General features: G+C 36.7%; 1 protein-coding gene across 3 annotated transcripts in view; it reads left to right on the forward strand.

Moving 5' to 3' along the window:
- The window catches only part of WDR70 (WD repeat domain 70), a 307,123-nt gene that overhangs the window by 1,012 nt on the left and 293,509 nt on the right, over positions 1-12,602 (forward strand). For all 3 annotated transcript variants that reach the window (XM_029216477.1, XM_029216478.1, XM_029216479.1), the window contains 3 exons: positions 35-100; positions 2,169-2,252; positions 8,105-8,225. In XM_029216477.1, coding sequence (XP_029072310.1) covers positions 35-100; positions 2,169-2,252; positions 8,105-8,225 — 271 coding nt within the window. Of the gene's footprint in view, positions 1-34; positions 101-2,168; positions 2,253-8,104; positions 8,226-12,602 lie in introns of those variants that run through there.

The raw sequence follows: 12,602 nt of genomic DNA on the forward strand, positions 1-12,602 counted from the left end.
CTAACAAGGCCTTTTCTCTTTTCTCTTGTCCCAGTGACAGGCTCAGACGCATCAGGACCGGACCCGCAGCTGGCGGTCACCATGGGCTTCACGGGGTTCGGTGAGTGACTGCCCTAGGCATGGTCCCGTTTCATTTTGCAGAGATTTTAAGAGCCGCAAGTTGGGAGGGGGGCCCGAGGTGTCACCTGTGTTCCACCCCTTCCGCAGTGCCAAGTTCTTATTACTTTAGCTCTAATGTGTTTATCTTGCAATTTTTAGACACAGTCTGCCCCATCCGTTTTCTAACTCCTGCCTATCTCTTGGGACCAGCTCAGGTGACACTTATGAGAAGGCTAGTGAGAAAGAAAGATTGCTTTGTGACCCACGCGGTGGAGGGTGTTGGTTGATGGAGGGAGTTGTCTCATTGCGTCCTGAGACTGAGCGCTAACCACTGACTGTGGTCTGTAATAAGGTGGCCCTTTTGGCAACAAATGGGCCATTAGGTGATGTTATAATAGTAAATCTTTTATTTTATTAAGTTATAGTTGATTTATAATGTCATGTTAGTTTTAGGTGTACAGCACAGTGATTCAGTTATGTATATTCACTTATATATGTATATTCTTTTTCCTTTTAGGTTATTACAAAATATTGAGTATAGTTCCCTGTGCTATACAGTAGTTCCTTGTAGGTTAGTCTTTTTTGATTCCAGTTTTTCTACTCCAGAATCTTCATTTCAGTCTCTCTTTTGTTCATTCATACATTCATTTATTCTGGTAACGTCTTGAGCCACAAAACATATTTACTATCTTCTAGGTGGTCATGGCTACAAAAGTACTGTATACTTTTGTAGTATTTTGGTACTTATTTTTGTTTCAGTTCTTTTAAATAGCTTTCTCCCCAATTTCAAAAGGAGCACATGTAAATAGCAGGAAAATATAAAGAACCCAATAAATAAGAAGGAAGAAAGTAAAATCATTCATAATTTCATGTTCTAGAAATCAAGACTTAAAAGTTAGTTTGTTTTCCACTTTTTCCTGTTGTAAGATCTTATATATGTACAGTTTTATATTCTTAATTATATAGAATTTGTTTAATTCTTAATAGTTTGAGGATTTCCCCATATTATAAAATGCTTTTCCAAAACGTGATTTTTAATGGTTGAATAGTACATAGAAATGCTGTAATTTGTAATATTTTTAACTTTATCCCACATAGTTTCTAACTTTTATCAGTAATACTAAAATAAACATTTTTATAAATAACTCTTTTATCTCCTTTTGTAAAAGGAGTTTTATGCATATTTCCATAGGGTAGATAAGAGGGACTACTTTGATTAAAAAATACAGATATTAAAAAGTAATAAAAAATTGGGCATATAGCTTTTAAAGCTTCTTGATATATATTGTCATAATGCTGTTCAAAAAGGTGGTTTCAGTTTATAACAAAGTCAGTAGTGTGTAAGAAAGCCATTTTTATCATATTCTGGCAAACAAACATAGAATAGGTATTATTATTAAAAAAAAGAAGTCAGTAAAAGCAAATACAACATTGTTTCCAAGCAGATTCAGGTTGTCAGAATGTCAGTTCCTTGTGGTTTCCTTATTTCCTTATTGGCTGTCTGGTGGGAGTTTCTTAGCTCTTTTAGATACCTGCATCACTTGTCTTCTTGCCCCCTTCATCTTCAAGGGAACTGCAGCTCTTGTCAAGTTTCCGGTCTCTCTGACTTCTGCTATATCTATTCTGCATCTTTGCATATAAGGGCTCCTATGATTAGATTGGGCTGGCCAGTATAATCTCCCAGTTTTTAAGTCCATAACCTTAATTAATCTGCAGAGTACCTTTTACCCTGTAATGTAATATATTCTCAGGTTTCAGGGATTAGGATATGAATATTCTCTATTCTGCCTAGCACACCAGTGTTTTAGTTTCAAGGAGTAGGGTCTAGATGAATTACAGGAGGATGGGAAAGTTGGCTGGTTAATGTTATTTAGTGATGAGATTGTAATTAAAAATTCCCTGGGAAGTAAACTCTTTCTTCATTGATATTTTATGGTTATTTTGTAGCCCTACTATAAATTAGGTAGACTTAAGTGGTTATTGGTCAGTCAGTAAGTATTTATTTAGTACGTAAAGTTTGGCCAACTTAGTTCAGGAAAATCATAGTCTGCTACTTATTTCTGTTTTAGGGAAAAAAGCTCGCACATTTGATTTGGAAGCAATGTTTGAACAAACTCGAAGAACAGCAGTGGAAAGAAGTCGGAAAACACTGGGTAAGAAGTTCAGTTACTTGCTCTTTTATAGGATTAAATACTGTATCCAGCTTACACCAGTGTCCTACCAGTTATAAAATTATAAGACTGAAAAAAATTTCAAAATTGTTAAAAGACCACATGTGCTGGTTCCTTTGGAAGCAGACGCCTTTTTGTCTTTGTTTTTTTAAACACGATCAAAGTTGCATCTAAACAGGATAAGAAGGTCTGAGAGCTAAAATCTTTTAGTAGTGTGAGCTATGAACAAACAAGGATTCAAAATTAATTTATAAGAATCAGAATAGTGGTTTCTTTATTACCTCTTCTCCCCCCCTCTATCTGATTCTCATTTCATTTTTTTCTTTCCTGCTCACAGCGGAACCAGTATTTGGAAGGCTGGGCGAGAGGTGGCTCTCAGAGCTGTGTACACCACTGATGGTTGACCCAGACAGTATAGAAAATTGAGACATACAGTGAATGTGGCTGCTGCTGTTGAATCTCTGCATTAATAAGTTGTATCAGACATTTAATGAAGGCCTTAACTTCCAGACTGTGTGGTTTGATACCAGGTGGTTAGCAATTCTAGATACCACCTGAGGGTCTTAGAAGGAGACTGACTCCTCTACTGCTTTCTTTAGATCTGATTCAGATCATTCTTACACTAGAGAAAGGATAGATTTAACCTGATAGAGCAGAAGGGGCTAGAAGCCAGAGACAGGACTCCTGGAAAAATTTAAGTGAATGTTATTCCAGCACTTGTCATTGTTGGTTTTAAAATGATAAATTATGTAGCAGTAATATCTCATATTTGGGAAGCGCACTTGATATGAAATGTTTTTGGTTTTTGGAAGAATAGCAGTTTTTGTTGTGTATGTGTGGTGAAAAGACAGCTATCTACATATAGTATGTATTTTTTTAAAAAACACTTCCATTTCTACATGCAGTGTAACATAGTAATGAACTCCCATATACCTATCACACAGATTTAACTACTGTAACAGTTCATGGCCAGTGTTAGTTCCATTTACTTCTCCTCTCAGATTACTTTGACACAAAGGTACATTATTTCACCCATAAATATTTTAGTATGTCTTTAAGAGATAAGGATTTGGAAAGATCTTAACCAAAATACTGTTACTACACCTAAAAATATTAAATAATTTAATATCATCAAACAATATGTAAAGACATGCTATCTGCAGCATATACACGAATGCGTTATACACTTAATTTTTAAATGTTTTAGTGAACACTTATATTGTTACAGTATAACTTTCTTGTATTTACCTCTTTCAGTGTGTGATACAAAATGCTTTGAATAGGGATTGTCTTATTCTCCTACCTAAGTTTTATAGTCCCCAGTACCATGCCTTCCAAGATAGGTTCTCAATATATATTTGTGAAGATTGAATTGAATTTAAAACTGCAATACTGCCTTTAAAAAAATAAATCCTGCATCTTTGGAGAATGTTTTTAAATGGCATGATGAATAGTAAAGAGTTTGGGATTTGGAGTTGGAGGATGCAGGTTTAAGGGTTAGCCCCACATTCCACTAGATGAATGACATTGGATGGATTTTCAAATTTCAGATCCTTAATTTCCCCATCAGTTTGGTGGCAATAATAATAAGATCTCTCTTAGAAGATTCTTGAAGGAATTAAGATGTTGGGCAGAGTACTTTTTAAACAGCAGTGTTATAAATATCACTTTTAGTTCCTGTCATTTTTCTTAGTGAAGTATGTATGCATTTAGCACCTAAGAGGAATTCCAGTAAAGAGTTATTACATTTTTAAAATTTTGAAAAATTGTCTCAAGACCATGTACCCCTATTGATATTTGTGGATGAATTAAATGCGTTGAACTTTCTTGATTTAGTGTTACAGTCTTGGATATGGACTGCTGTTTCTACCCCTGATCTAAACACAAGAATCCAAAGTTTGACTTACTTTTCTTAAAAGAAAAGTTAACAAATTCTGATATGGGCATATTTTATTTAATGATTGGTATTGGAATCTTTTCCTGGGCTTTGACATCAGACTTGAGGAAAATAAGAACTTTGGTCCCTTTTAATGGCAAGTTTAATTGTCTGTGTATACGGACGTGAAATTTTGGTTGTTAAATGCTCTAACAGAAAGGATGAGTTACTGTAAAACTTCAATAAAATATGTTATATAAAATGTCAAGGAATAATGTTTCAAATTTTTTTGTTAATCTTTTACTTTTTAAAAATTAATTAAGTATATGTTTTGGCTGCATTGGGTCTTGGTTGCTGCACACAGGCTTTCTCTAGTTGCAGTGTGGGAGCTTCTCATTGCTGTGGCTTCTCTTGTTGCGGAGCAGGGACCCTAGGTGCGCAGGCTTCAGTAGTTGTGGCATGCGGGCTCAGTAGTTGGGGTGCGTGGGCTCTAGAGCGCAGCCTCAGTAGTTGTGGCACCCGGGCTTAGTTGCTCCACAGCATATGGGATCTTCCTGGACCAGGGATCGAACCTGTGTCCCCTGCATTGACAGGCGGATTCTTAACCACTGTGCCACCAGGCAAGTCCTTGGATAGTTTGCGGTTAACCTAAATGAGAGTTGCATACATCTGGCGTGCTTTTGCAGAAATGGCTATCCAAAATTGGTAACTATCTGAGAGTAGAGAGTTAACGATAAAATGAGGTACTTGGAAGAATAAAATGAGCTGATGGGGGGGGTAGGTTAATTCACTTTTGTTAAGGGAACATATGGAGCATTTTTACAGTGTTTACAGTGTACTTGGTCCTACGTTCAGTAAAAATATGTGAAAATGATCCCCTTGGTCAGGGAGCTACAGTTTATTGAATTATGTTTCATTTTGGTTTGTCCTCAGTCAACAATGAGGAAAAAAATATTTTTTTTCTCAAAAATGTCTTTTCTTTTTTTTTCTTCTTGCTTTTATGAAGCAGCAGGTGACAGCAGAAGCCTCTCTGAATAGAAAATCCTTACTATTGTTAAAAAAAAAAAGGTTAAATTTTAAATTAAAAAGTTAGATCTTCACCAGGATGGGGCAAATAGTTTGGAGTATTCATCCCCTGGGAAGGAACTCTAGTTAGGTGGGTGGGTCATAGTTTCCAGATAGTCTGGTGACAAGTAAGCAATAAAGGGTTGTACTTTATGGCCCATTGGAGAGAGAGGCAGGCTCACTGTTTTGTAAGGTAGGTGGTAGTCTTTGGATAATTTTACAGTCTCTAGAGAGTCTGGTCACATCAAGGAAAGTTACAGTTGTGGAGCCTCAATTCACTGCTTTGAGGCTTAATAGCTCTGTTACTTCTCTGCCTTGGATTCGTCAACTATAAAGTGAGGATAGTAGTATCTACTTAAACTGTACTGTATAATTGAAATTTGCTAGGACAGTAGAACTTAAATGTTATTACCCAAAAAAAAAAAAAGTAAATATGTGGGGTGATGGTTGTGTTCATTGACTCCATGGGGAGAATTCTGTCACAAATTATTTTTGTACCAAATCATCACATTGTGCACTTTACATATCTCACAGTTTTATTTGCCAGTTATACTCCAATAAAGGTGAAGAAAAAAAGTTTCTACTCCAGGGATTGTTATGAAGATTAAAGGAGTTAATTTTTTTTTAACATCTTTATTGGAGTATAATTGCTTTACAATGGTGTGTTAGTTTCTGCTTTATAACAAAGTGAATCAGCCATACATATACATATATCCCCATATCTCCTCCCTCTTGCGTCTCCCTCCCACCCTCCCTAGACCACCCCTCTCGGTGGTCACAGAGCACCGAGCTGATCTCCCTGTGCTATGCAGCTGCTTCCCACTAGCTAGCTATTTTACGTTTGGTAGTGTATACATGTCCATGCCACTCTCTCACTTCGTCCCAGCTTACCCTTTCCCCTCATGTCCTCAAGTCCATTCTCTACATCTGCGGTAAAGGAGTTAATTTACAGGAAATACTTAAAAGAATGCCTAGTACATAGCATAGTAAGCTCCATGTATTAGTTGCTATTATTTTTGTTAAATTAAGGTTGATATTAAGATGCTAATGGTTACTTTCAAAGAAGTTATAGAAGACCTAATAAAAAATTGCTTAAATAAGAAAGGTTTAGTATTGCACTATGACAAGAACTCTGGAGTGGGGCTGTTCTGTCTCCTGCGTCCTGATATGAAGGACATGAAGTTTTTTCCCCTTTTTTCTGCTTTGCCAGCTTTAGAGTGTTGGCTTGTCCTAAGCAGACTGTCCTCATGTCTCAAAATTTTGTCAGCTAAATTTCGTTACATGCAGGTGACCACCTACCTCCACAGGCTGAAAGGAGACTTTTGTGTAACACTTTTTAGGAGCAAGAAAACCTTTCTCAAATGTACCTTCAGCTGACTTCCCCTCACATGTTATTAGCCGGTATTAGTGTGGCACATCATTTGCAAAAACAGCCATTGCAAGAGCACTATGGTTGACTTGGAATCAAACTTCAGCCCCCCTGTGCAGGGAGGGGCCCAGCAGCTCCTGAAACACAGTGTTGCTTCTTACCTAGGGAGAACTGTGGTTTTCTTAGCAAGGAGAAAGAGAGAAGTGGCTGTTGTGTAGGTGGCTAGTAATGTGTGCCTTAGTATCGTTTCCTGATTAGGGTCAGAACTGCCCCTAAGACCTGAGCCTACAGTTCAAGTGTGGCCTTCCCCGCTTCACTCTCCAATCCCCCCTCACCCTGGAGGGAATGGAGGGAATGTCTGGAGAAGCAGGATGAAGGTCGGAGCCCAGCAGGCTCACTCTTAAATTTGGGCATTATCCTTCTCTTATTGTTTTCAGCCTCCTCCAGCATCAGAGTGCCAAATTGTTAACTCCTTACCCAGCCCAGTGGAGAGCACAAAAAAATTAACCTGAGCTATGCCTTACCTCTTCCTGGAGAGTTTTATCTTCCATGTTTGAAACAAAAGACTAGTTGTTGACGCTAGTTGCTGCCTATCTCCTTGTTACTCATCCTCTACATCCTAGCAACAAAAGACCTAAAGAGTACAACATTCCAATTAATAAGTGCCCTTTGATACTACTTAACTTTGGGTGTATTATTCTTCATTATTAACTTAAGAAGTAAATGTTAAAGATTATCTCAGGTTATTGAGGATGGTGGCAATTGAGAACAAGCCTTATTCATATAATTAATTTCCTTCCTATGTGCTTTCCGCCCCAGTTGTTGAGTGAAATTATCAGACGAGAAAGATTAGATTTCCTTGGATAAAATTTTTTTGTCTTTCCAAGGTAAACAACTCTGGAAACTAAATGTAATTCAGCTTTCCTCATAATTTTGGTAGGAAGTCTCTGACCAAAAATCTAGTTTGGGAAATTCAGAAAGGAATGAAGTACTGAGTTTTTGGTTTAAAACATTAAAAGTAAAAGGTGAGATTACCTAAAATCTTACCTTTGAATGCTTTCTTCTGGTCACTTGCCACACCTTTTTACATAGTACAGTCATGGTTCATATACTGTTCACGTGTTAATTTTGCTTAGCATACCTGTTTATATTTTCTCAGATTTGTACATTTTCCATTACTATTTTTTTAAAAAATTTTTTGGCTCTGCTGCATGGCTTGTAGGATCTTAGTTCCCTGACCAGGGATTGAACTCAGGCCACTGCAGTGAAAGCACTGAGTCTTAACCGCTGGACTGCCAGGGATTTCTCTTCTATCACTATTTTTATGGGCTGTATTTCATATTATGTTGATACACAGTAAATTTCAGTTATTTTCTCAGTGTTGGGCATTTAGATTGATAATTTTTTTTGCTGTTACTGGTAACATGTCTATGTTACATCTTTGTAACTATGTTAATTTATAGCATTTTAAATAATAACAAATTTTGAAGCCTAACTGTTGAAAAAATTTTATAATCTTTTCAGAAGCAAGAGAAAAAGAGGAAGAAATGAACAGAGAGAAAGAATTAAGAAGGCAAAGCGAAGATCTTGAACCAACATCTTCAGGCTCAAATGTGGCCAGAGATTGCTCTAAATCATCTTCCAGGTGCTTGTCTTTCTCAAAAGAATGCTATTAAACTACCTTTTTCTAGGCGTTCATAACACAATTTAGGCAAAGTTCCTGATACTAAAAGCTTGCATAATTTCTCCCATTTCAGGCAATTGTGTATGTCTAGGACCAGGAAAAAGTCATTTGTCACATTGTAAATCATTTGACTTTTTCTGAAGTATTCCAGATGAAGTATTAAAATCTATGCCTTTTGGGCTTCCCTGGTGGCGCAGTGGTTAAGAGTCTGCCTGCCGATGCAGGGGACGTGGGTTCGTGCCCAGGTCTGGGAGGATCCCACGTGCCGCGGAGTGGCTGGGCCCGTGAGCCATGGCTGCTGGGCCTGCGCGTCCGGAGCCTGTGCTCCGCAACGGAGAGGCCACAACAGTGAGAGGCCCGCGTACCGCAAAAAAAAAAAAAAAAAAAATCTATGCCTTTTGACTGCAGAGCATAACTATGTAAAGTTGGAAAGATGATGACAAGTTTATTATTTTTTTCATGTTTATTTTGTCATTTACATCTTTTGTCCCTTTCCCCAGACTCTGCATTCATAACCTTTTTTGGTAGGATCCTTTATGGAAATAGATAATAAGAAAGAATATAAACAGAGGCACATTATAAAGTTTATCGAGTTATAGGAGAAAGCAGCCATTAAAATTACTTTAAATTGAAATTTAATACTATGTAACTTAATTACTAAGAACTTTAAACAATATAAATAGGTATACAGATATCAAATCTAGGTGGATAATATGAGAATTCTAATGTTGTTTAGATATATTTTAAATCATCAAATTGGTTACATAAACTATTCATGGCAAATTTCACCAGTGGATTTCACTATTTCCTCTTTTTACGGTAGAAAAACATAAAATATCTAAATACGCAAAATATCACTTATACTTATGTAATTTCATTTTTTGTTCACCCAGAAGGTGCATTCTTTGGTATCTCAGTCTAGGCTTTTGAGCAGAATATCTCTCCATAATAGTGTTGGTTGGTCTTTTCTATAACTTCTCTTTGCGGAGGGAAGGGATATCTATATGGGACTACAAGTCTGGTTCTCCCTTTTCATAACAGTGCAACCTTAACATCTATTTAGTCTCTGAAGCATATGAGTATCTTTGCATATATTAGTAAAGAGCAGGGGTCAGCAAACATTTTCTGTCAAGGACAGATAGTAAATGTTTTAGGAATTGGGGTCCATGTGGTCTCTTTCTCAACTACTCAATTCTGCCATATACGACACGTAAATGAATGGGCTTATCTGTGTTCAGTAAATCTTTAAAAAACAAACACTGGGCCAAAGTTTACCAACCCCTGCTGTAGAGTGTCCTTTCTTTATATTAGTCAAAAAATTCAGTTTAGCATTGTCTATGGTTTTATATCAGTTGTCAGTCTCACAATGTCCTTGGGTTTCAATATGATAGGGAAAAAAACCCTTTTTCCCGAGAGGAACATTTAGTATTTACCTTTAGTTTCTTACTTTTGGGATGATTTAAGATGTTAAAAAACTACTGTTGTGTTTTTGGAAATTTATCTTATTGCTAAGGTTTTGACAAACAAATGATTCCATTAATTGAAAATTGTAAAAATTTCAGTAGTTTTGTTGATTCTGTTTTTTCCGCAATACTAACTTTAAAGTCCAAAGGTAAAGAACGTGCAGTATTGGTATTGAGAATAAATTTTATTGATATAAAAAAACCCAGCATTACTTTTGTCATTAGTGATTAAAATTACAGAACTACTGTAATTACATTACTTTTTCCAAAAGCAAATTACTTTGCTTTTGGAAGCAAAAGTTGCAATACATTTAAGATAACTAACTAAGCACTCAGTTATAGCCAGATGGTTCCAACATTTCCCAGAACATGAGGCTCGTTCCCAGCACAAAATCACTGTTCCCTAAACTGGAGTTGTGGAATGAGACAATCACAGAACAATAAATTGAGTGAAAAGCTTTCTAGGAGCCATGGCAAAAAAAGCAATGGTGTTCCAAGTGTCTAATAAGAAAAAGCACTTAGGGAAGAGAGGAATTTTTTCATCCTGGTGCTAAATTCAAGAAATAACTTATTGGATGCACACTAATATAGTAGAAAATATCTTGGGGGACTTCCCTGGTGGCACAGTGGTTAAGAATCCGCCTGCAAATGCAAGGGACACGGGTTCGATCCCTGGTCCGGGAAGATCCCGCGTGCCACGGAGCAACTAAGCCCGTGCACCACAACTACTGAGCCTGTGCTCTAGAGCCCATGAGCCACAGCTACTGAAGCATGTGTGCCCTAGAGTCCGTGCACTGCAACTGCTTAGCCCGCGTGCTGCAAGTACTGAAGCCCGTGCACCTAGAGCCCATGCTCTGCAACTAGAGAAGCCACTTCAGTGAGAAGCCTGCGTACCACAACGAAGAGTAGCCCCTGCTCGCCACAACTAGAGAAAGCCCGCATGCAGTAACGAAGACGCAACACAGCCAAAAATAAAAATAAATAAATAATGTTTTTAAAAAAGAAAAAAGACAGGTCCCTATTCATAAGGACATAACAGGCTAGGAATTCTTTATAGCTATGATTAGATAACTTCTTTCACTCCCATTTAGGTGTTTAATTTTACATTAGCTAGTGAAACTGGGTAGTTATCTGTTAGAAAGAAAAAAAGAGGATAAAGATAGTGATTTTGTTCTAAGGAGCTCATTTTTTCTTTTTAAAGACCTTCAGTTCTAACTAGAGATCAGCAAATAAACAGTCAGATTTTAGTTTTCCCAGAGATATAAAGGAAGTGGTAACTTCTTTTGCTGATCACAAGTACTATGCATTGGCACTATATGATGCAGTCTTTATTGGTCCTGAGAAGGGACATGGTGTCCTTTTCCGTTGGGCGAAGAAACCATAATTAAAGGTAATTCTCTTTTGAAGTTTTGTAAAACACATTTTTAATAAAAAATAGGAAAATTCACAGTCGTTAAGGACTTTTAAAGGCTCTTTTGCCAGTGGCTTTCAAAATGCTTAAGGTAGCTTAAAAATAATTCTCTCTCATATATTAGGAAAGAAGTAACAGTAAATTATATAGGCCGAGAAAAATGTTAAATTTTCCTCAGTGAAGCATCTTAAAGTTTAATTTTTGCATATTCTAATTGCTTTGAAGCTATGCATTTTTTCTTGTGATTTTGATATATCTCCTTTTGAATAAATCTGATTACTTCTCCATTTATTTGAATTTTGACCTCATATTTTATATGTATGTTAATAAACTTTTTAGATTTGATATTTTTTCTTATTCTCATTTTCCCATCTGTTTGATAATATTGTTTTAATGTATTTAAGATATCTCTTAGGCAATCAGTTTTCCTCACATAAGAGATTGTTATGCTATTTTCTTTTTTCTAGATTTAATAAAAATTACCTTAAGAGTTTAAATGAGAAATTATTATGAAGTATTTAAGACTTTCAAAACGGTGATAAAGTACAATACCCACTAGACAAGAAGTAAACTTTTGCTGTTAGGAGTGAACACTTCTGAGAACTATCTTCAATTGCATCCCCTTCCCTTCTTGTCAGAAGTAACCAACCTTCTAAATTTGAATTTTTTCCATGTATCTCTTTGTAAGTTTTGTGTATCTCTGTTTCCCTAAGACTTAAATAATATTGTTTTGCATATTTTAAAATCTTTCTCCCCAGTGTCTAGTGTGCCACTTAGCATGTTATGCTGTAAACTATCATGTACTGTTTCTGTAGTGTGTTCTTTTATATGATTGTGGACACTGTAAGGTTAGGGATATTTTTCCCCTTAATTAGACAAAAATTTTTTTTTTTTTTTTTTGCGGTACGCGGCCGTCTCACTGTTGTGGCCTCTCCCATTGTGGAGCACAAGCTCCGGACGCGCAGGCTCAGCGGCTATGGCTCATGGGCCCAGCTGCTCCGCGGCATGTGGGATCTTCCCGGACCGGGACACGAACCCGTGTCCCCTGCATCGGCAGGTGGACTCTCAACCACTGCGCCACCAGGGAAGCTCGACAAAACATTTTTGTTATGAAGCTTGTCATACATATAAAACTTCAGATATCCTTCATTTAAAGTAAAGAGAACAATGAAACAAACACCCAGCGTGTGAGACAGTTGTAGAGCTTTATCAGTGCTTTGAAATCCTACTCCTTTGCTCCACAAGGGAAACCTTCCCTGTATTTATCTTTCCATCCTCTTTTTAATAATTTTATTATATATGAGTGTATTCCTAAATACATGTTGTTTTGTATGATTTCTTATTTTATACAGATGTCATTAATGCTGTAATGAATGTATTTTTTTAATTTGCTTTTTTTATTCAACAAGAGGTTTTTCACATTCATGTTGACAAGTGAATCTATAGTTCATTTCATTTTCAGTG

This window comes from Monodon monoceros, unplaced genomic scaffold (assembly GCF_005190385.1).
Source record: "Monodon monoceros isolate NGI ecotype Baffin Bay Population unplaced genomic scaffold, NGI_Narwhal_1 Super_Scaffold_12, whole genome shotgun sequence".
NCBI lineage: Eukaryota > Metazoa > Chordata > Mammalia > Artiodactyla > Monodontidae > Monodon > Monodon monoceros.